The sequence below is a fragment of the Lactuca virosa genome, chromosome 1 (assembly GCF_052849685.1).
Source record: "Lactuca virosa cultivar CGN04683 chromosome 1, Lactuca_virosa_CGN04683_v6, whole genome shotgun sequence".
Taxonomy (NCBI): Eukaryota; Viridiplantae; Streptophyta; class Magnoliopsida; order Asterales; family Asteraceae; genus Lactuca; species Lactuca virosa.
The window spans coordinates 22452523-22478398 of NC_136426.1; the positions used below are offsets into that span (position 1 = coordinate 22452523).

The window sequence follows — 25876 nt, forward strand, 5'->3', positions numbered from 1 at the left end:
TAACGATGGATTTAGAGACGGATCAGCGACGGATTAACGATGACACAAATTACTCAGGGAACTTCTAGATTTCGTCGTTAATCCGACGTTGATGCCCTTTGCTAATATTAGTAAATAAACAGTTTTGATGTTTTAACAACAGCCTAGTAGTGTTTAGTCTGTCACTATTCCATAACAAGAATTTACAAATAATATTCAAATTTATACCCCAAAATCAAAACATTAACATTCATCTACCAAAATAAATATTAATATTTGATTAGAAAAATAAAAATTCATGTTCAATTTCAAAGTATCGAAACCAAATTACAAAAAACACAAGTGTTAAAGTATAGTTAGGTGGGTAATCTTGACAATTTCTTGGTTTTTGCCTCAAATTCGTCATGTTCCTACTTCAACGATTATTCATCTCAGCACGATTACAATCAATAATAACCTAGAAAACAACAATAAGAAAGTTTACACCTAATTAAACATCAATCCTTATCATTCAGTTAATAGCAACATACTTTCAAAGTGAAAAAAACACTATAAACAGTTAAAATAAATAATAACCAAGTTTACACCTAATTAAACATTAAGCCATATCATTCAATTAATAGCAACATACTTTCAACTAGAAATAAAACTATATAAAATGAATAATAACAACATATTTTCAACTTGGGAACAAACTAGCAACTTACTTTCAACTTGAATAAAAAAAACTAATAATAATCAATCGCGAAGTACTTTCTGGAAAAAATTCTTTTGCCACATCAGGGTAGTTTAGGAAAAAAAAATAAAAGAAGAACAAAAAAAGGGAAGTAACATCGCCTCAGTTTAACTAGGAAGGAATCTTATGTAACCAACAACTTCTAACAGCAAAGAAGTTGTAGTAATCTGCACCAAAGACAAATCAAAATAAAAATTAATTCAATGGGAGGTTTTTCATGGAACTAACGCAATCAACTACACACCAATATAACCAACTAAATAAACAACTAGCACGGTTGATAATTTTTGTAAACCAAGATAAAATAAATGATAAAATATACTAATATAAAATAGATGATGCTAACAATCTATATACCATGATCAAAACAACAATGAACAATGACTTTCCTCTATTATAGCAATCGTACATTAAAAATATACCCAACTCCTAACTCCTCTTTCTCCTGTACGAATGACAGAGGAAAAGAAAAAGAAACCCGAATAGTAAGACGTGTATGTAAGTGTGTTATTTGCATGCAAAAATATCCAAATGAGTCAATTTAGTCAAAAATGCATTACATGTAGGGATTAAGAACTACTTCTAACCTTCTGCTTCGAATATCAGAAAAAAAAATGATTAAAAATAATATCAATATGGAAAAAAAACTTTTCTAAGACAACTCCAAAGATGTTCTTGAACCTTCTTACCTGAAGCACATAAGCCCTAGAGCTATGAAGCCTAGAAAGAAACGAAGAAGACACTAAAAAAATTCAAATGTTGAAAGCGTAAAGAAATACCTAAAAAATGGACAAAATCCAAAGATTCATGTCGCTCGTCCAACCGCTTTTGGGTTCAACATGAAACTAAAAAAATATTAGGTTAATAGAATGATTATACACATCTATATATCTGTAGCATTCACCAATTTCAAATCAAATTAATACCTAAAAACAAAAACAGAGAGACTGGGTTGCAGATAGTTAACAACTTGAGACCTTGTGATGCATCTAACGACGTGCCCTTCCTTCTTCGTCCCCTGAAAAAAAAAACAAGTAAAATCACAAAATAAAGACAGTGTTATTCAATGTTAGAAGTGAAGGTGGCCTGAATTAGTCAGGTTGGGGGTGGAGGTGGCCTGAATCAGTGACGGTAGAGTTGGGGGAGGCAGGAGTCGATGTTGGCAGTAGGTCTGCTAAATGAAATTAGGTTAAGAATATAACATTTTAGGAGGGAGACATCAGGGGAATGAAAATGCCAAGCGGGAAATTACATAGCGACCGACCTAGGGTTTATTTTCGAGAAGAAAATAGCGAGGGATTAGTATCGTCGCTAATCCTTTGCTAAACCATCGCTAATCCCTCTCTAAAAGTTGTGTTTTGTTATTTATCGCTTAATATACTTTTTGTTGTTGATTTGTCGGAAGTCATTCGCTGATTTAGCTAGGGATTTAATCCGTCATTGATTCCGTCGCTGAAAGTCCATTTTCTAGTAGTGAAAAGTTAGTAGTATTTGGTTATTTTGAATTATATTGATAATAAAAAAAAGTCCATTGCTATATATAGTTTAAAAGTTAGTAATATGTTGTTACTATGGATAAAAATTAGCATGTTCTTACAATAAACTAAAGTATATTGTTATTATGGTTTAAAAGTTTTGTAGTGCGTTGTTATTATGGATTAAATTGATAGCATATTCTTATAATAAACTAAAGCACAACCCTATTTCATTTAAAAGTTAAGTAGTATGTTGTTATTAAGAATTAAATTGATAATAAATTAAAATACATTGCTATTATGGTTTAAAAGTTAAATATATTTACTAACTATATATGGTTGTCTTACCATTTTTAGGTGATAATATTGCATAACGAAGTGTCTAACATACAACAAATGGTTTTTAGTTTTATGTTTTTAAACACCGGGTATTTTTTTAGTTTTTTGTATGGGATAATGTTTATTTCTTAGTTTTATGTTTGTAAACATTTGGTAAATGTATAGGACAATTGTGTGTATTCAACACTTTTATTGTATTGTTTAATTAAGTTTGTGTTTGAATATGATTATTATCATATATTTATTATCAGGTTTTTTCTGTATATTGACCAAAAAATAACTGGAATTAAAAAAAGAAAATCACATCGGATTAGTGACATAAATTCCAACGGTGAATACATCGGGTACCATTTACCCACGAGCCAAAATACGACTGCCCTTATTCCGTTGGAAATCCGTTGGTAACATCATTGCCGACGGAATACCAACAATCCTGGTGTCGGAATTACCCCAACTTTATGGTCGTGTTGTTACTCCACATTGATAAGTGATTGTAAAGATATTCATAAGTATATGATAGAACCTTTCTGACTCGCAGGGGCGGATCTATAGTGGTGCACGGGGTTGCACCGGCAACTACTAGATTTTTTCGTATTAATATAAAAAAAAACTTTTTTTTATTATTATGCACCTATAAAGAAACGAGTATATTATTATTACAGTTCACATATATAATCAAAAGTTGTGATGACTAAGTTGGTCAAAGGCGTAGGTTAAAGTATTCCTTTGGAAAAAGAGCTCGAGTTCAAATCTTGCTCACATCAAGTTTATTTTTTTATTTTTACATTCACTTTACTTTTATAATTGTCATTGGGCCCCCAAAAATCTCTAGCCAAAAAAATCATACCTGTGAAGTAAGGGCTTGGTGAATATAACTTGTTAAAATTAAACCGTTTTAATAAAACTCAATTAAATCATTTTCCTCGTTGTTTAAAATTCCTATATTAATAGTTTACTTTTTCATTAACTTAGACAACCATTTAATAAAAACTCACTTTTTTTTTCCATTAACTCAAAATCATTTCAAACGTCTTCATATTTAATATATATTTTCATACACAATTGGGTATATCAAAGCTATATATAAATTCTTTGTGACCCATGGCTTTTCATAATTTTCTATTTAATTTCTTCTCGACATAATAGCTTTTGCATCATAAAAAACGACAAAACAATAATACAATAATATGATAAGAAGTTACCGAAAATAATGGAGAGAATGAGGAAGAATACATATTTTGGAGATATATTAGAAGAAAATGTAGACATTGAATAGTCACTTATTTTTATTTAAGATTTAATCAAAATTACGTAGTTTTAATATGTTCTATATGTAAGGTTGTATACTTAACGGTCTTATATTCACTTTTGGCGTAAAATAATTACCTAGCGAGTTAGCGTCCTCCTGTGGGGGTCCTATTTTAACATTTCTTCCATACACATTACAAACATATATGTGTACATACGCATTACATATGTTTCAAACTAAACAACTGCTTTTCTTCATAATTATTAAAATTTAGGTCAACTCAATTTATGTGTCATTCTACATTTTGAATTGATTCGTTTGTTTTGTCAAGCAAAATGTATCGAACTTATAAAAATGCATTTATTTGTTGGCATTTGTATATTATATTTTGCTCTAAACAATGGACCCGATAAAAATGCATTAATTCGGAATGAAATTTTGGTAATAATGCCTTCAAAACTTTGTACAACCACAACCAACATGAAAACAAACTCCACGAAACCAAGAACCTGCCCATGAAAAGACCAATTTGCCCTTCACGAAGTTTGTCTACAATAGTTTGTTATGTTTATTGCACTCGTAATTTTTTTTGTTATATTTTATCGGAATTTTTTTTTGTACACCTACTGATGTTTATTCCTGCGTCCGCCCCTGCTGACTCGTTAGTTTTGAAATTTCAAGCTTTTTGCGTAAAAGAATAAATAAAAAGGTGTGGAATATAAGTTTCGAAAATAAATATGTTTTCTTATACTAAGAGGATAAAAAGCGTTAAGCGTATCATTAAAAAGTCAAAGCAGAGATTTGGACCGTAATGTAAATTCCGGGTACTGTAGGGGGTGAAATGATAAAAGATATAGTTGTCAGTTAAGCACAACATTCGGCACAAGGACAATAGCGTCAATTTACTTGGACTCGGTAACATTTGTAGCTAGTATGATACATACGGAAGGCATCCATATAACAGTCCAAGCAAAATCGATTCTCTCCAAATTCTTCTTTTGATGCCAGTTTCCAATCTTAACGGTCCGCGTTCTATGTGTTAGTGTGTGTGTGTGTGTGTGTGTGTGTGTGTGTGAGAGAGAGAGAGAGAGAGAGAGAGAGAGAGAGAGAGAGAGGTGCATCAATGGCGGACTCAACGGACGGTTCTTCTAGTTTCCGGACTCAGGCTAACGCTTTGTTCAGAAAAAATTTGACCTTTCAGGTTAGATATTTTTTTAGTGTTTATGCATTTTGATCTCATGTCGTTATAAAAGCTTGTTTTAAATTCTTGTTATTCCATTTTTTTTTTCAAACCAGAGAAGGAATTTCAAGACAAATATGAGGCTCATATTATTCCCAGTCTTCCTCTGTTTGTTACTTGTAGTATTACAAAATTTAGTGAACATTGAACTAGATAAAGCTTCCTTAAAATGTGGTTGCTCTTGTATTGATCAAGATGGGAATGGTGAATGCGAGAGAGTGTGTGGGATTGAATACTCAGATTTGGACCAAGTGGGTACCTGTTCCATGCCAAGTCCACCTGAATGGCCTCCATTATTACAAGTACCAGCTCCACAATATCGAGCAGTGAGAACTGATCATTTGCTTTCATTTGGAGATTTTCCTAATGACTCCTGCACAAGTACAGCTTCCTGCCCTACAACTGTACTTATGACAGGGAATAACCGATCTCTTGGAGAGAGTATGTCAACTCTATCTCTTGCATACCCCTTATTATGTCAAAGTTCAGTATATACATATCCTGATCAACATAATTTTCTGCTTGATGCATACTAATTTGACAGGTTTGGCTAGAAATATGTTCCCAAGTTCATCGAATTTTAACTCATCCAATGGTCTGGCTGACGTTGTATTGGTTAGTTACTGTCTATCATCACATCTTGCAAGAACAATCATTCAGATGTATGTAATGAATATTATAGTAACATTTTGTTTTCGGACATGACTTCTTTGGAACATATCAGGGGTCAGCTTCAGAGACTCCAGTATCCAACATTCTTGAGCCTGCTTTCTTCTCGAGTCTTCCAGTCTACTATATTCAATCTCAGTGCCAAGCCAACTCCACTTTTTCTATTTCGGTCCCAGTGGCGTCAACGAAAGTGGAGAAAGGTATGAATTATTTCGATTCGACTTTTGCTTTCCTAATGTGATTGTGATATTTCTTTTTTCCACCGCCTCCTGATCTTAACAGCTTATTATCTTACTGATCTTAATTGTATTTCTAATGTAGAAATTAGATGTGTCCAAGGTCAACATTTATGGCGCAACAGGTCTTCTGATATTAACAATGAGCTGTATGCCGGATACAAGAGGGGGAACTCTGAGAAGAAAATAAATGAGATATTAGCAGGTCGGTCGATCGGTCCACACATAGTTTATCTGCTTACTAAGTAAATGATCTTATTTTTTATTTAAACATTTCCACAGGCTATGATTTCTTGAATTCCAATGTCAGTAGTTATGACGTGATTGTATGGTACAACTCTACCTACAAGAATGATTCAGGAAATATTCCCATAGGACTTGTCCGGGTTCGTCGCTCAATAAATTGGGTATACATTCTAAATTAATTCTTATTCAATTTTTTGGTCAACGTTATGGTTCTGATTAGTGTTTTATCATGTTATTGGCTGTTCCCATAGTTTCATATATAATACCTATATATAATTCAAATTAAAACATTTCCAATTTATGCATATAGGTTTCAAATGCTTTCCTACAACTTCTGCTTGGACCTTCTACACAAATGTTGTTTGATTTCGTAAAAGAGATGCCCAAACCTGAAACCGAACGCAGGCTGGACTTCTCTTCTCTCCTTGGACCATTATTCTTTACATGGGTCATCTTGCAACTATTCCCTGTAAGTAAAATTTTAAATTTGCATATTGTTTCTGGTCATTCTTTTCCCCAAATTCACTGATCATAACTCATATATCCCATGACTTCAGAAATTCCTTTGCTATTTATTTTCATCTGCCTGATATTTGACTAAATCTCACCTTATTCCACCTTTTTTAATTGGACTAAAAAATTTCACTTTTTGTCCCATTGCCGTGAGTCCAAGTCCCATTCCACTGCATGCCAGGCACAATACAACATGTTATGTTATGTCCTGGTCATGCATAACAAACGGGTCCTTATGACTAAATTAATATACTTGTTGCAGATTGTACTAACAGCTCTGGTTTATGAGAAACAACAAAACTTAAGGATCATGATGAAAATGCATGGGCTTGGGAATGGTCCTTATTGGATGATTTCTTACGCATACTTCCTTGCCATATCTTTGGTTTACATGTTCTGTTTCGTGGTCTTTGGCTCAGTTGTAGGTACAAATCAGCCAACACTGAATTACACTTTTTATTTTGATTATTTTAATTTACTTAGCTAATGCCCTTCAATTCATTACAGGGTTAAAGTTCTTCACATTGAATGACTACAGCATCCAGTTTGTGTTCTATTTCATCTATATAAACTTACAAATTTCTCTGGCGTTTCTAGTGGCTGCTCTCTTCTATAATGTGAAGACTGCTGCAGGTTTGTTATCATATTTTAAATGACTGTTGGAGTTGCTTAAGCTGTGTTTGTTACACGACTTGACAAGCATCAAAAAGTTGTACGAGTGATCTTTAAGATATAGAGTCCCTATCCCACCTTGTTTCATCTTTTTGGGTGCAACAAAAAGTTGCAATTTATGCCCATTGATATTGATCTCAGTATCATTCCAATATATGCCATACGCGTACATCATGTCATGTCCTGCATAACAACATGTCCTACATAACAAATGGGCTCTTAATGTTTCTTCTAAGAATGATCTGGGTTATGACTTGTATCGACATTATTATGACAGTTGTCGGGTACATTATTGTCTTTGCAACCGGTCTCGTGGGAGCAGGATTCTTCCAGTTCTTCCTTGAAGCTACATCATTTCCAAGTAAGTGAAGATACAAATAATGTAGTCTTGATGATCAGATCATTTTGCACAGATGTTTGATAGCAAAAAACCTTAATCTTTCGGAAACCCTAAGCAGACTTCACCAGGCCCCAGCCAAAAAGAATTATTTGCGATGTATGTAAGGTACCCAACGACCCGCTAGGTGGCTGGCATAAAAGCCTAGTGCCCACTGCCCAATCTACAATTGAATTATTGAAACTCCTAAAGTGTTGGCTTCTAAGGCACGAACCCTTGCATGTTTTCTACAAGATACCAACCGGAACCAGTACGACCTAGGGGCATATAGTGCACAAATGTTTTTGAATTCATATGTAGTGGCGTTGATATATATATATATATATATATATATATATATATATATATATATATATATATATATATATATATATATATATATATATATATATATATATATATATATATATATATATATATATGGAAAAGTAAATATACCGGTAAGGACGCATCCCAACCATTCATTTTGGAGATCAAAAAAAATATTTTTAAAATACAAAATAAATAAAAATTTTCGAATTTTTTTTTTTTAATATTATGTTCGTCATTTATTTTATCCAAACAAAGCAAAATAAACTAAAAAAAATAAAAAAAAATTACCGTTTTTTCAAAGTATACGTGAAATATTCTAATAAAATATTATACTGTAAATATTCAATCGAATTTTTATAATGTTAGAATATTTTACTAGATTATTAAACTATAAATATTAAAAAAAAATCTCATAAAATATTAGAATATTCTAAAAAATCATACAATTCAAGTATAATATTACAATATTTTAACAAATCTTCTAATTTTAGTAGAATTTTAGAATATTCTAACATTCTAAAAATTAGATTTGATCATTTACAGTGTAATATTTTATTAGAATATTTCACTCAAATTTCGAAAAAAATAGGTGATTTTTTTTAATTTTTATTTTTATTTTTAGTTTTATTTTTTTATTTTTTTGATAAATTGAATAACAAAAATAATATTTAAAAAAGAATTTTTGGATTTTGCCTTTTATTTTGCAATTTATAATTTTTTTTTTATTTTTTTGATCTCCAATATGTGTGACTAGGATCGCGTCCTCATATCTCACAAAATTAGCATAGTTTCAAATGAACCTCTACCTATATATATATATATATATATATATATATATATATATATATATATATATATATATATATATATATATATATATATATATATATATATATATATATGGTTGAGTTATTGTGAGAACTAAAAAAAGCGTGAAAACTTCCGAACTCCTAATTCGTTCATCAGTTTTCAAAACCGAAAACATCAATCTTCTTCGAATGGCGCGTCTAAGTCATATCTAGGCTAAAAAAATTTGTCAATTTTTTTTATTCATTTTGGAAATAGATTTGTCGAACTTTTTTTTTGTTTTTTTTGGTTTTTTTTGGTTTTTTTGGAAACGTGCATGTATGCACAATCAATACTTATATGGACTGCTGGTGAGTACAATCAGCAGTCTATATAACTGTTGATTGTACATACATCCACGTTTCCAAAAAAAAACAAAAAAAAAGTTCGACAAATCTATTTGTGGACCATGGATTTGTCTTAATCGCTTGTCTAGGAGTCCGTTGGTGGTTTTGGTTGTGAAAAATAATGAACGGATTAGGAATTTTCAAGTCAAAAGAACTTGCGTCTATATATATATATATATATATATATATATATATATATATATATATATATATATATATATATATATATATATATATATATATATATATATATATATATATATATATATATATTGTTGATTGCATGTTATTTGTGTAAATATACATCTACTTTTTTTAGAACATTGGATTGTTGTGATGGAGTTATACCCGGGGTTTTCTCTTTACCGTGGATTATATGATTTTTCACAATATGCTTTTACGGGAAATTATATGGGGACTCGTGGAATGCGTTGGGGAGATTTAACTGACGAGCATAATGGGATGGGTCGTGTCCTAATAATGATGATTGTGGAATGGGTGGTGGTTTTCTTTATTGCATACTATATTGACCACGTTTTAACATCGGGAAGTGGTGCCCGGAGAGGTCCACTTTTTTTCTTGGAAAAGTTCAAAAATAAGTCATCTTCTTCATTCAGGAAGCCCGCATCGTCATTCAGGAAGCCTAGTTTACAAAGGAAGGGTTCAAATCTATATCTAGAGTTGGAGAAACCTGATGTTGTCCAAGAGGCAAGTATTGCATCTTTACTTAGTTATAATTAGTTTAAAAATCGTAAGTAAAAATAAAAATGTTTTTGGTTTATCTTGATTCTTTGGACTTTTTGGTAGAATAGGTGCATTAGTCATATAATAAGTTTTCATTAACCCCTCTTAAAGAAAGATCGTGTATAAAGTATCTACTATTAGTTGCAATTGTGTTTTATTGTTATCTGGAAATAGTACCCGTAGACACCAAGCATAGCACATTTGCTTTCAGGGTGGTATCTTTGCAAAAAAGTTGAAGGTCCCGGTCTTTGTAGCCTCGGTGTGAGAGTTTATGTTCCAATGTGGATTATGATTCTTTTGGCACTGGCCAGACTCTTATGTCATTCACCTAGACCATTGTGTACATGATTTACATATCACATGATGTTCGAGAAGTGAGACTTTCCGGAAAAATAACTTTTTTTGTAAGAAATGTGTGCAAAGTATATGGTATGCTTTATTACACCAGTGTAGAACTTCTACACTGTAAAATTATGGGTATAGATTGTTCAACATACCTTTTCTTTAGTTCTTATAGTTGATAACTTTTATTTAGTCTTCTAAATTATTGTGTCAACTTCGGTCACATAAACCTGTTTTAGGCCTAATGTATAATTATGAGAATAGATTGTTCAACATTCATTTTATCTAAGCTTTGGTAAATACCAATTGTGTCCCCTTCCATGTTCTATCAGAGAGAGAAGGTCGAGCAGATACTTGTTGAACAAGACACGAACCATGCAATTGTCTGTGATAAACTCAAAAAGGTGTATCCGGGAAGTGATGGAAACCCCGAGAAGATTGCAGTTAGAGGGTTGACACTTGCATTATCTCAAGGGGAGTGTTTTGGTATGCTTGGTCCAAATGGTGCTGGCAAAACCTCCTTCATTAATATGGTTAGTGCAAAAGCATCTTTCATTCTTAATTCATAATTTGATCTTGTTTGTTTGAATACCAAACAGATGGGTGCATTTTCTGTTGTCGAGGAAGGGTCATTGTATTTCATTTTTCTTTTTCTTATTAGGGCACTGTACTCCGAAAAATCTACCCAATTAGAGCAGTGAAAGTTGCTTTGTATTTGAATGACATTGTTGTTAGTGGGTTGATTTTTCAAAATAAAATGTGTTAATATAAGAAGAAAGTATGATGCTATAATTAACAAATAAAAAATAATATGTTTCTATTTTCGCATTTAACCCAACTAAGAAGAGTGATTTGGTGTTCACAGATGATTGGGCTAGTTAAGCCAAGCTCTGGCACAGCATATGTTCATGGCCTGGATATAAGAACAGACATGGATGGGATTTATGCCAACATGGGTGTCTGTCCTCAACATGAGTAAGTATTAAAATCCGTCTAGAAATTATTAAGGTGTTGTTTCCTTTAGTCATAATGGATACAATACTTAATCCATTAATCTTTTTAGACTTGAAAAAGAATAACTTAATAGAGAAAGTCACGAATATGATGTTTCCCATTAATTCCTAACTTTTTACAAATTTCCATCATTTATTATTTCCTTCCGTTTTCCCAAATGTGTTGTTTTTTCAAATATCATTTCTCCATGAAAAAAAATGGCGCACAGTTTTACTAATTATGTTAGTTATAAAAATTTATATGCTTTCTTAATACTAAGTTTTTGTTATATAGCCTGCTCTGGGAAACCCTAACAGGTAGGGAACATCTTCTTTTTTATGGAAGACTTAAGAACCTTAAAGGCACCGCCTTGACACAAGTAAGTTGGAATTCACTTTGGCTACATTTGTTACATGGGACAGGACCAGACAATTTCTAGAAATATTTTCAATGATGGTGATGAGAAGGGCATTCACACCTTTTACATAGACAAGAGACCAAGAGCTATTTTTTGTCGGACATTGTTCCAATTTTTGGGGTGGAGCAAAAAATTTCATTTTCCTTCCATTAACATCAGTCTCAGACTCGGTCCGTGTTTAGTGCATGTTAAATGCAGCATAATATGTTTTGTCATGTCGTGTCATGTGGGCCTTCTAGACGATTTTCTTGCTAATAAACTTGCATTTAATGAAGTTCTTAATTTCTAAATGTTGAGATTTTGGAACTTATTTACATGTAATTTTCAATGTTTTAGGCAGTTGAAGAATCTCTAAGAAGTGTAAATCTATTCAATGGTGGGGTTGCAGACAAGCAATCCAGGAAGTACAGTGGAGGCATGAAGAGGAGACTGAGTGTTGCCATTTCATTAATCGGAGATCCAAAGGTAGTATACATGGATGAGCCCAGTACTGGACTTGACCCAGCTTCAAGAAACAATTTATGGAATGTTGTCAAGCGAGCTAAACAAAACCGTGCTATTATTCTCACCAGTAATTTTCTGGCTCTAATACACTTTCCAAAGGGCATTCACATCTTTTCCACGTAACAGACTGAGAACGAATGTGACAAAAAATTGCAATTTTTGTCCCAGTACAGTCACTGCATATGCCAAACAATTTACAACTTGTTCTCATTCAAATGTAATTTATATGGGTAATGAAAATGTTCAGCACACTCTATGGAGGAAGCAGAGCATCTATGTGATCGGTTAGGGATTTTTGTTGATGGAAGCTTGCAGTGTGTCGGAAACCCTAAAGAGGTATTTTGCCCATTAATATCAAATTCGGGTTAAAACGGTAAAAAAAAGTATAATGGTTAATCATTACTGATAAAATAAAAATGGTGAAAATACAAGTGTTTTTTAATGAGTGAATCTTACTATCTTAAATTTGCATGAGGACAGTTGAAGGGTAGATATGGAGGTTCATACGTGTTCACAATGACAACATCCTCAAATCACGAGGCAGATGTAGAAAACCTAGTAAAAGGTCTCTCGCCGGATGCTAAAAAGATATACGAAATATCAGGGACACAAAAGTTTGAATTGCCAAAAGAAGCCATCAAAATAGCAGATGTTTTTCGTGCTGTTGAGAATGCTAAAAGTAGGTTTGTTGTTCAGGCATGGGGGCTTGCAGACACAACTCTTGAAGATGTTTTCATTAAAGTTGCTCGAGAGGCTCAACCATTCGATGTTCTCTCATGATGATTTCATCTAACAAATTATCAGAGGAAGTATATTATATCTTTATAAAAAGTATTTTAGTTTGTACAAATTTGAATTTCCATTAATTTATTGATCCAATCACCCATCTCGTGTACTGGTGTAGTAATATATCTGAAAACTTGTAAAAGAAAACACCTGGAGTTTCCCGAAAATTGTCTAACTCTGGTAGCTCTAAAAGATAACTTGATGAAAAAACAACCTGCATAATTTACAACATATCCAATTCATGGTACATCGCACTAATTTTGACAAAGAAACAATCACAAACATAGAGTAGAGGTCATGTTGCAAGAGTACTTACATAGTCATCCAATTGGGGCTTTTCAAAAGATTGAGATAATGAGACAAAACCCTAAATAGTGAGTTTCATCAATGGAACAAATCAAAATTGAATAAAAACCCTAAATGGTTGTGTTACGTGAGATGTGGTTGATTAATAAAATAAAATCAAAATATTGAGCAACATTTTTTCTTCTTCGTTTGTGTTATGGAAAACATGGTTCGATGCTAGTTTTTTTATTTATTTTTCGAATAAGGAGGTTAATAATTTTTTACCGATGGCCTAAAAAAACATCATTCAAACTCCTTTTTTCATTATACAATTAAATTTGTTAAAGTTGTAAAAAACACTATTTTCATCGTGATTTAGTTGGCCTTAGCAACTTCGTATGTCCAAAAAAAAGCGACATCAACTTCCCATGTTGGATATAAACTTAAAGGTAGGTTTTGGATCATCTTTCATTTTTTTATATATTTATCAACTACAATCTGTGCATCTTCCTTTCCTATAAAATTGTAATGTCCCGAAAATAGTAATAAAATTTTTCATTTTAAAGTCTATCAAATCATTCATTAATTGTTCAAAATCAACACCAAGTCATAATATTCAAAACATCAGAGTACAATTATTCAAAATATGGAAATCATGAGGGGAGGATGATGTGTCATCACGTCGGACTCTTCCCTTTCGAAGCAGAAGTACTTAAAACCATAAACATAAACTGTAAGTACAAAGCTTAGTGAATTCCTCAAAATACAACATACCAAAATATAAAAGTGTTGGATTCGGTGTCTAAGACCATAACTGTGACATCCCCATTTTCACGGCCAGAAAAGACCGATTTTGTTTATGCTTTATAAAAATCAGAGTACTTCTTTTAATAAAAATCTTGCGGAATTTGTTCCCAGAAAAACATGATAAATACGTTATCAAAGCATTTCCGAATAAATGTATTTTTATTCATTTTAAAACATTTGGGATGTCATCGTTAATACAGAAACATAAGCATAAACAGAACTTACATTCATTTACACTAGTGATCTACATCTTTTTTAAATCTCTCAGTGTAATGTAACTTCATATCGACACCTGTGATACAAATAAACTGAGTGGGTCAGGTTGGGAAACCTGGTGAGTACATAGGGTTTTCAACCCACAATAATATAATTATTATGTTTAAACATCAAACAATCAACCCAATTACCCATCCCCATTATCTTCTTTACTCTTAAGGATCTACCCTAAGAATCAATTATTCCTCGTTCATTCATTCCTAAGGATCATCCTAAGGAATCGGCACGAAGTCCATCGTTGTCAATGACACATCTGTCAAGCACAGCTGCTAGTTCTATCACTTAGGCGCAGCTGCCAAAATTATGACATTCTATGTGAGGCGCAGCTACCAGTATTGTCCTTCGAGCACAGCTGCTAGGGTTATCTCGTTTATTGACAGTATCGTTTTCGAGAGTCCACTCGCAATACATGTCAATGGGTTTTTAGAGTGCACCGGTGAACACATCGTTCACAACACCTACAGGTTGCGAGCCTGCCAGTGTTCCACTGGACTGTCTAGAATAGTCCGTGGTTGTCATCCATACTCTGCTAGATGACGGGGCCATCATTTGGGAAAGGCTTCTCACATCGTCCACCTCTCACACTCACCTCGTGGTCTATAACACCTCTCAACTCATCATCCAACTCATATTCCATCTATTACATCTACCCATGTTTTACCCAACATATTCTCGTAGATATATATATATATATATATATATATATACAGTTTAAATCATTTAAAATATGTATAAAATCGTTCATCCAGCATAGATAGCAAGTATACAGATAATATGTACACATAGCACGTAATTTATATAAAATATTTCATATATATGTGTAAGATGAAAGTAACTATGCACTCACTTGAAAAGGTGGTGAATCCGAACTCAGACAGCGTTTCGCTTCTTAAAAATAATTTCCTTCGACGAAACCTAGTATTATTACCACTAGAGTTTAGTCTATTATTCGCCGACACTAATTAATAGTCTAGCTATTATTACTATTATATAAGCATTAAACAATACTTATATAACCCATAATAATAGCCCAAGTACTTATTATAAGTTCCTAATAACGCTACTATAATTAAATAAACGATATATTAAAAATAGCGTAAGCGTAGCTCACTTACAGCGGGTTTTATAGAAAACCGGGCTTTGCTTGGAGCAGCGTTCCCGAGCCGAAAAGCTCTTCTTCTCGGAGCCGTCGAGCACTCCGGGGCTTCCGCCTCGTGCTAGGGAGGTTCCCTAGGCTTTTCGGGGGGTTTCGGGGCTAGAGAGAGGTTCTAGAGAGAGAGTAAAGAGAAGAAAGAATGAGAAAGGTGTGAAGAAAATGAGGGTGGGAGAGGTTCTATTTATAGGGTGAAAAATGGCTGAACTTGGTGCCACATGTCACCATCTAGTGGCAAGACTTGGGGAGAAAGCAATGACCAAGATTGTGCCACATCACCCATTTTCGCACAGCACACTTTCGACTTCTAAAATCCGTAACTTTCACATACGACCTCCGTTTTTGACGTTATTTATATCCACGCGTAGGTACAAATAAGATCTACAACTTTCATTTTGACTTCGTCGGCTAATTCTCGACCGATCTTAAATTTAACAGTACGAGGAGATTATACTGTTAAATGTCTGCGTAAAATTCATAACTTCTACATACGGACTCCGTTTTCGTCTGTCTTTTTACCGTTGAGTTCCTATTAATGATATCTTCAATTCTCCTTTAGGTCACGTAGGCCAAAAACCGCTCGATCTAAAATTCGAGTTTCGGGTCGTGCAGTGTTATGTCAAATCTTAGAAAATTCATAACTTCCTCATACGAAGTCAGATTTGGGCGTACTTTTTTTGTATGTTCTCGGTTTAACGTTTTCTACGACTTTCGCTTAGATCGCTAAGGCTAAAAGTCGCTCTATCGTAAATTCACTATTTACGTCTCCCGGTGCCGTGCCGGTTCTGCTGTAAAACTTCGACGAGTCATAACTTCTTCGTTATAACTCGGATTTCGGCGTTCTTTATATGTACAGAAACCTTGAGACGTATTCTACAACTTGGTTAAGATTATTTATTCTAAATAATCTTTTGTCGAAAAGTCGTTTTCGACCCCTATTATCTCTAAATTGACTTGCCCGGATCTACGGGCGTTACAATAACTATAATTTGTATGTACTTGATTTGATATGTAGCATGGTCCTTTTGGGTTGCCTTCACTCATGCAACTTGACAGGATGACTAGTGGAGAGAGGGTAGGATTTATTATATGAATAATAAATTGGTACTCAAAATGATTTTATTAATATATTATAAGATTAATATATTATTTGGAAATCATATTATTAATTGGTAATTAATCATAAATTAATTTGATATTAATTTTGGGATTAAAGGAACTGATTAATAATGGAGGGACTGTTTTGCAAATCATTGATAGTTGCAGAACTGGGCTATTGGACTCCTTAATTAGGATTGGACAAAATCCTATAGGGAGGCCCTATAGATTTCGTACAAGGCCTCATAAGGAGGAGTCCATGGGCTGCTTAAGCCTTAAGCAGGAATTAGGGTTTCCTCCAGAAACCCTAGCAGCCCACGGCTATATAAAGAACCCCCTAGGAATTAGAAAAATCGGTTGATACACTCTGGATTGAAACCCTGGCCTATTTTCTTATCTCTCCTTCTCATCCTTGTTGTGTTGGGTGTTTGTGACTCCATTAGAGGTGCAACACTTGGGGCACTAAGCTTTCAAGAGTCAAGGTGGTTCTTGTTATTACTACATAACAAGTGAGGTAATCTTCTAACCCTAGTTTATACATGGAAATCGAAATTGTATACTAGTCTGGAGGGTTATTGCTTTGGTGTTCATATTTGTATGTTCAATAGAGAAAAACTTAGATCCAAAGCAATTAGGGTTGCATGACCACATAGGAATGTAGATATGCTCAAAACCCATCAAGAAGTGTCATGGGCTACCCCATGGTCTTTCCTTGCAATGTCGAGGGCCAAATCCCGGTCTTACATACAAGTGACATGGGCTACCCCCATGGTATTTCCTTGCAATGTCGACGGCCAAATACTGGTCTTACATACAAGTGACAGGGGCCAGATCCTGGTCTTTCATACAATTGGCAGGGGCAGATCCTGGTCTTTCATGCAAGTATCATAGAGACAACTAGCATTCCACATAACAAGTAATAGGTCAGTATTGGTGCCTTCGACCCATGGATATAGTGAGAAAACTCACCTCACAGACAGATAAGCAAACTGAATAGTACGATGCTCTGTGATCAACTCTACCAGTCACCTTAGTAAATTCAATAACACAATCTCAGCATATAGGTCAAAATACCTATAATACCCCTAGGTCAAACCTTAGTAAAAATCCAGATCAAAGTCAACTGACTCGACCGAGTTGACTCTGTGAGTACGAGGGGCGTACTCCTTACTTACGCGGGGCATACTACATGATTGACCAATTTTGGGGAGTTGACCATGTACGCGCAACGTACCCCTTGGTACGCCCAGCGTACGTGGTTGCTCGCCACTTTAACCATTAAGTTTCCAACTTTATGGTTTAGCATGGCTATTAAGACCATAACTCCAAAAACCCTAGCTTCTTTACCCATTAAGACCATCTAGCCCATGCATGGAAAGAAACTAATGACCAAGAACACATTTTTATGACTTAACACACCCTAAAACCTCTGAAAGGACAACTCAAACGTCTTGGAGTATATCCTACTCACCAAGATCAAGTTTGGGACAAAAAGGTGAAAACTTTGAGCTAAAACTAGATCCATAAGAAATATACATCAAGGTTGAAGCTTTTTACCTCCAAAAGCTGCACAATTAAGAGAAAATGTTGGATCCAAAGTCTTGAGAGCAAAGCCACTTCCTGGATGATCATCCTTCACAACCAAGAAAGCCCGTTACTCACTCTAGAAGCTCAAAATGCTCAAAATAGATTATGGTTTGCAAGGAGGGTCGAATATGGGATGGAGGCTAATAAGAGGAAGGGTTTTGGGATTATAATGGTGCTTAAATAGTGCACAAACCCCTAACATTAGGGTTTGGTCCAAAATTGTGTACGCCCTGTGTACCAATTTACGCTCAGCATACAAGCATGGGGCCAGGTACCCCTAGCGTATGAAGGTGTACGCCCAACGTACTCATGTTGCACCCACAATTACAAAAGTGTCATCGAAGACCAATCTTGCAAACAAATATTAACTCAAGGGCCACAAGCGAATACCTGAAAAATTAGATGTTACAACTCTCCCCTACTTGAACTAGACTTCGTCCTCAAAGTCTGTTGTCGCGAATAATCAGGGTAGTGTTATCGCATCTCCGCCTCCGGCTCACATGTCCATTCGGATCCTTCTGATGTTGCCACTGGACCTTGACCAGTGACACTTCTTTGTTACGCAGGGCCTTCGTACCGATCCAAGAAAATTATAATGTCCCGAAAATAGTAATAAAAATTTTCATTTCAAAGTATATCAAATCATTAATTAATTGTTCAAAATCAACACCAAGTCATAATATTCAAAACATCATAGCATTATTCAAAATGTGGAAATCATGAGGGGAGGATGATGTGCCATCATGTCGGGCTCTTCCCTTTCGAACCAGAAGTACCTGAAACCATAAACATAAATTGTACGCACAAAGCTTAGTGAATTCCTTAAAATACCACATACCAAACATACAAGTGCCATGGGCTACCCCCATGGTATTTTCCTGTAATCTCGAGGGCCAAATCCCGGTTTTACATACAAGTGTCATGGGCTACCCCCATGGTATTTCCTTGCAATGCTGAGGGCCATATCCCGGTCTTACACACAAGTGCCAGGGGCAGATCCTGGTCTTTCAAACAATTCCTAGGGTCCAGATCCTGGTCTTTCATGCAAGTATCACAAAGACAACTAGCATTCCACATAACAAGTAATGGGCCGACATTGTGCCTTCGACCCATGGATATAGTGAGAAAACTCACATCACAGACAGATAAGCTAACTGAATAGCACGTCACTCTGAGATCAACTCTACCAGTCACCTTAATAAATTCAATGTCATAATCTCAACATATAGGTCAAAATACCTAAAATACCCCTAGGTCAAACCCTAGTAAAAATCCAAGTCAAAGTCAATCGAGTTGACTCGGTGAGTACACAGGGAATACTCCTTACGTACACGGGGCATACTACGTGATTGACCAAAGTTGGGGAGCTGACCACGTACGCGCAGCGTACCCCTTGGTACGCCCAGCGTACGCGGCAGCTCACCACTTTAACCATTAATTGCTTAATCCTTAAGCATATACGTCCAAAATCCAGATCTAGGCTCAAAACGATGTCCTTAACCATATAGTTTCCAACTTTATGGTTTAGCATGGCTATTAAGACCTTAGCTTCAAAAACCCTAGCTTCTTTACCCATTAAGACAATCTAGCCCACGCATGGAAAGAAACTAATGACCAAGAACACATTTTTATGACTTAACACACCCTAAAACCACTAAAAGGACAACTCAAACATCTTGGAGTATCTCCTACTCATAAAGATAAAGTTTGGGACAAAAGGGTGACAACTTTGAGCTAAAACTAGATCCATAAGAAATATACATCAAGTTTGAAGCTTTTTACCTCCAAAAGATGCACAATGAAGAGAAAATGTTGGATCCAAAGTCAAGATAGCAAATCCACTTCCTTTATGATCGTCCTTCACAACCAAGAAAGCCCACTATTCACTCCAAAAGCTCAAAATGCTCAAAATAGATCAGGGTTTGCAAGGAGGGTCGGTTTTGGGATGGAGATTGATAAGAGGAAGGGTTTTGGGACTATAATGGTGCTTAAATAGTGCACAAACCACTAACATTTAGTTTTATTTCAAAAATGTGTACGCCCTGTGTACCAGTGTACGATCAACGTACAAGCACGAGGCCATGTACGCCCAGCGTACTCATGTTACACCGACAATTACAAAAGTGCCATCGGGGACCAGTCTTGCAAACAAATCTTAACTCAAGGGTCAAAAGTGAATACCTGAAAAATTGGAAGTTACAAAAACATTTGACTTTCCTAAATTGATTCTTGAAGTCAACAACAGTCCATTCATCAACATTATATGCACTTCTTAACTCGTGCATCAATCTGTACACTTCGGTTGGCCCAATGTTTAACCTTACAATATTCTCAATGAATGATTGGACAACATTGTCCTATTGTCTATTCATCCTAAAAAAATGTATATATTTTTCACTAACCAAAACATGATTATGCCTTTCTTCAAATTTATAGAGCTCAACACTTCTAACTTAATTTCCTACCTTCTAGATTTATTTTTTTATCATCCATTGTTTCTACATAAACACTCTAAGGAGCTCATTGTCTATTGCACAACATGTATCTATGTGTAAGAACACCCGTGCTTTTTCTCTAATTTACATTCACCTTTTCACATCAAAATCGGATTTAGCGGCATAATACTTGTACATGGTGTTGGGTTTTGAGCATTCTAACACTCCTATGGTGTACATGCAACCCTATAAACCTTGGATCTATGTTTTCTCTATTATACATGCAAATATTAACTATTCCAAGGTTTCATCCTAACTAGCATATTATGAAGCACCTATACTACAAAGTTCTAGTTAGATGACATACCTTTTGATGTAGCTTGATGTCTTCAAGCTTTAAGAGCTTAGCCCCAATAGTGTGGAAGCCTCAAATGGAATCACAAATCACCAAAACACCTTGGAAGAACTTGAGAGAATATGTATGCACACTAAAATCGGCTCACTCTTATTTTCACACACTTGTCCCAATTTTGTGAGCCAAGGACCCCTTTATATATTATGGAGGATTAGGGTTACATCCATGTAAACCCTAATACCCATGACCTTTCATTTACATAGGATCCATGGGTTAAAAGCTCCATGGACCATCCATGAAAGCTTAGCCCAACCTAAATGAACTTGGCCCATTCTATATATATAAGAGTCCATATTTAATTAGTTCTTTTTTATCACTTAATTAATTCTAAATTAATTCTTGATCAATACTAATTAAATAATATGATTCCATATTAATATATTAGAACTTATAATATATTAATATAAATCATAAATATACTATTCTCAAAAGACTATCCATATAAATTGTGCCGGTGAAGTGCAACCCAAATGGACCATGCCGGGTCGGGTCAAGTACATACCAAATATAGTTATGGACTTAGACATTAATCCAACAGTCTCCCACTTGGATAAGACTAAAACTATTATTGAGTATGACTTCAAAACCTAACTGGCAATCGTAGCTCTTAAAGCCACTGTCGAACTCTGACCTTGTCAATGACTTGTCCATTAGATAAGGGATCATATATTCCTCCATTCTAGATATCATATGGACTGAGACATGGATTATAATCATTCTCTCTGTCCATTTGTTGTTTCCCGATTTTCGATTTATGATGACTGACTGATTGAACAAATCAAATCAGTCCTGGCTTGGCCAAGCACTCACATGTGTCATCGCTAAATCATCGAGGGGCCCACAGATATCGCTTTTATCCCAAAGGTAAAAGGAATGGATAAACTTCGACTCATATGGCTTGTTATACTACTTGTTGAATCATACACAAAGACACGTTTTATAACATCAAGTTACCAAATGCATTTTCGTGCAATCAATGTATAACCAACTCATAGTAACAACTCATATCTCTAGGTTTGAAGAATATAAGATATTATCGTCTCATGATCACTCGTTATAAAATCCATGAAGTGATTCAAATGAGCGCGGGTTGAATCCAATACTCAGAACTTATGAGCACTCATGAGTGTTGTAGCACCACTTTGTCCACCAACTTGGACCTCTACAAACCAACCCATGACAGTCTTGATTCATATCTACTTCCAACATATGACCGACTGTGGATGGTTTGAATAACTTAATCATTCAGGAAGAGCGACTTAGTTATTCTGGAAGTCAAAACATGCAAAGTGAAACACAAGAATAAATGAATCAAATATGGTATCAAACCCTATGAATATAAATAAACACTTTTATTTATCACCATACTGATTACTCATTATTCATTATTTCGGTTTTATCAACTTTATACTTGAATTAAAAACACTAGTTGTCCCATGCTCCAAGCATGTACACTATGTTTTTCTTAAACAATAGCTTTGCCATACACCAAGTATGCACTCTATGTTTGTCTATGATCCTTACTTTGTGAAATAAACCAATTGAACATAATTTCAATGATTCTAATTTCACACTCCCAAATCCTTATCGAAAAATGTGAGAATTTCAAATTCCTATCATTTATCGAAATCTGTTTAGATTTTAAACTTATATGCACTGACCCTCCTGTAATGAATATGTACAAAGTCACAAAGACTTGTCAACAGTCATTATAAGGTATTCCAATGGAGATCAACTCCATGGAAACTAAGTCTCATATTCAAAGTACATTGCTTTGGACATGCTTCTTGCATTAAATTTTCTAATCTTACACAGATAACTTCCACCTATGGAGACAACTCCATATTCTCATTTTGACTATCACTTCTGAATAAGAGATGCCTCTTTTCAGAATATGTCAATATGGTCCTTCCAAAATTAGCACTATACTTCCAACTGTCCCTGAGCAACCAATCTTTGGTAAACCTCAGATTGTCCTCGACAATTGCTTAATCATTTTAGTCATATCCAATTCTAAACCTTTTCCCTTCTTAATACCTCTGGGCATTTGGAAAAATTTAGAAATGACAAATATTATAGCACATGCAATCGATCCCGTACCCAAAGCAAATGGTACACGATTCATGATGTCTCACATAAAGACATGATTCTAGACCAGTCTTTTGCTACAATATTTTTATTTGCCATGTTTTCAAAATTTGACTATGAAGAGGGATGCCGTAATCATAATCGAATTTTGAGAACGCAATATATAGAATTTCCTTAAGTTGAACCAATCTAACATGAAATTCATATATATATTCTTGACTAAAGATGATTAAGGTCTCAATCTAAGCCTTTAGAACTGAAATGAAGTATATCCTCTCCCTTAATTATAGCAAAACAACTTTTTCAATCCCTGCAGCCTCACGAATTGAAACTTTTGTTTTCTATAATTAACATTGCTAACTTGCAATACTAACAATAATTATCATGCTCCCACTAACATGATGATTATTATCATAACACTTATGCTCCCACTAGCTTTGACATGTTTTCAGAAATCAGCTGGACTTCTAGAAATCAATACTTTATTGACTTTCTTACCAAAGTTCAGATTTCTGATACGAGATGCTTTGATAAAACTTTATCAAAATCATACACCTTTCCTTAGATAGCATGCATGTGTGTCTAAACAATTTCAGAACTATGAAAAGGGATGCCGTAATCATAGTCTCAATTGTTTAGACCTTTTGCCATCTGCTTCAAATCTACTTGGTGGAAGTGTTTCCTCACCATCATTTTCATGAATCGGAGAGAAACCTTATGACCCTTAGATTTTATGGTGTATGTGTTCTTATCCATGTGAATCGTCAAAACCATAGTCACAAGACAAGGATAATGACAAATCCAAACTCATATGGACTGAACTTATGCAATCTTAACTTCTTGCCACCTGGCAGTACAGGGCCTGTCATTGCTTCCAAGTTGTTATGCAACCAATTGAGAACTTTCAGAACTCCTATGCAAAGCCAACTTTAACTGGAATGGGCACAGAATATGTCAACACGATAGGTTATAAACCTCAAGTCGTGTGCTAGTGAAGAACCTCAGGTTTTATTCTTGATTAGTTCTTGAAATTCTTTTTTAGGATCTTTAAGACTCCCACTATCCTCTTGACATATAAGACTATCTTGCCAAATATTCAAGAGATAGTGCGGATTCTTTATCGAGACAAACACTTCACACAATTGGCCTTAGTTGGTCTTTGTTTTATCCAAAACATCACAACTTACCAATTTCAAATGTACAAGAGTAGGACACTTTTACTCTTACATTTGACAAGTGTTTTAAACCTTTCTTTAAGATATGTCACTCAAGTTACAATCTTGGAGTATGACTCTAAGAATTGTTTTGGAACGAAGTATGACTCATCTTCCTGATCTAACCATTTCAACAATTCATGACTCCTCTTCTTAGTCATAAGAATGCACTAAGATGACCTTTAGAGGACTAATTGTGATATGATTTCTAAATCATTAAGATGATCACAAACATGATACTAAAGTACTCTCCCATCTTTTCAGATTTGAGAAACTTTTATCTTTCTGCCTAATTTGATTCTTCCCATTCGTTCTGCCATACATTGAGACTTTTCCAATGTTTCAGAATTATACTTAAACTTGTAAGTATAACCATATTTACTAAACTTTAGTAAATCAAATAGTCTTAATGAGCTTTGTGGTGGATATGACCAGTGCACAAGAATGTGTACTCGATCCCTTTAGTCCTTCACTTGACTCACACATCCATGTGAACAAGTAATTAGTCTTGATTTTCCAATGCTTGAAAGTTCTCATTCATCATACTATTCAACTTGCATGATTCCAAGTTTCGGTCCAATTGAAACTTGGGTGATGAGGAACTTTCCTAATTTGGTAAATTTAGACACTACCACAAATGAAAGAATCAAATCCATTTTCCAATATTGCTGTCAGTGGAATCATATAAGCAACAATTTTCCACAAATGTCATTGTAAGGATACTTCAAATAAATAAAATTAAACAATTTTCTTTTATTTTAAAACTTTGCGGAAAAACTTATCCTTACAATCCACATGGAAAATTGTTGTTATCTATTCCTTAGCAATATATCATAACTTCTTAAGCAACTGCTCAAAATTCTGATGCGATCGAAATCCACCTTCGCAATCAGAATCAGCATATACTTCCTTTAAGATTTCTCTCTATTCTTTGATTCTTAAAACATCAACATGTGACCCAGTCACATCATGTAATGAGGATCTCAGAATAGAACTTAACAGAGTTAGATAATGGGCTCTATCTGATGTAGAGTCAAACTTATTGACTTTAACATCCTTAGGTAAATTTGGCAGCTTTGCAATCAACGCCCCTTCCTTTGGCAAAATAAACATATGGACCCTTTGGTAATGGGACTATCTCAGACTTAGCCTTTCTCTTTACCATTTGGTCAACCGGGTTGACTATGGCCAATCCCTTTCCATTGGGAAGAGAATGCTTTTTCTGGATTTCCAGTGTCACCATTGTCACTGTCCATAAATTTTTTTTTGGAAGTTGATCTTCTAATCAAATTTGCTTTACTATCGTTCCAAATCATTGCTGATTCAGCAGCACCAAGCAAATAGATATGATCATTAAGGTTCATGTCATAGTCTGTTTCATAGTAGTCCCAAAGGAACTCACTATGTGACTTAGAAAGTGATTGAACATCCAACTTTCTCAAGACTTTGACACCCAACTCTCCCGGCTTGTCAAT

At 34.6% G+C, this 25876-nt stretch overlaps 1 protein-coding gene across 1 annotated transcript; it reads left to right on the forward strand.

Moving 5' to 3' along the window:
* The first annotated feature begins 4740 nt into the window (after positions 1-4740).
* On the forward strand, positions 4741-13274 carry LOC145134755 (ABC transporter A family member 7-like). Its single transcript, XM_079069763.1, has 17 exons — positions 4741-4979; positions 5075-5459; positions 5563-5633; positions 5743-5887; positions 6009-6128; positions 6206-6330; positions 6480-6638; positions 6945-7107; positions 7190-7315; positions 7632-7715; positions 9576-9964; positions 10675-10875; positions 11208-11317; positions 11630-11714; positions 12090-12324; positions 12505-12593; positions 12738-13274. Exons 1-17 carry the CDS (start codon positions 4902-4904, stop codon positions 13035-13037), a joined length of 2865 nt encoding a protein of 954 aa, XP_078925889.1. The 5' UTR covers positions 4741-4901; the 3' UTR covers positions 13038-13274.
* The last annotated feature ends 12602 nt before the right edge of the window (positions 13275-25876 follow it).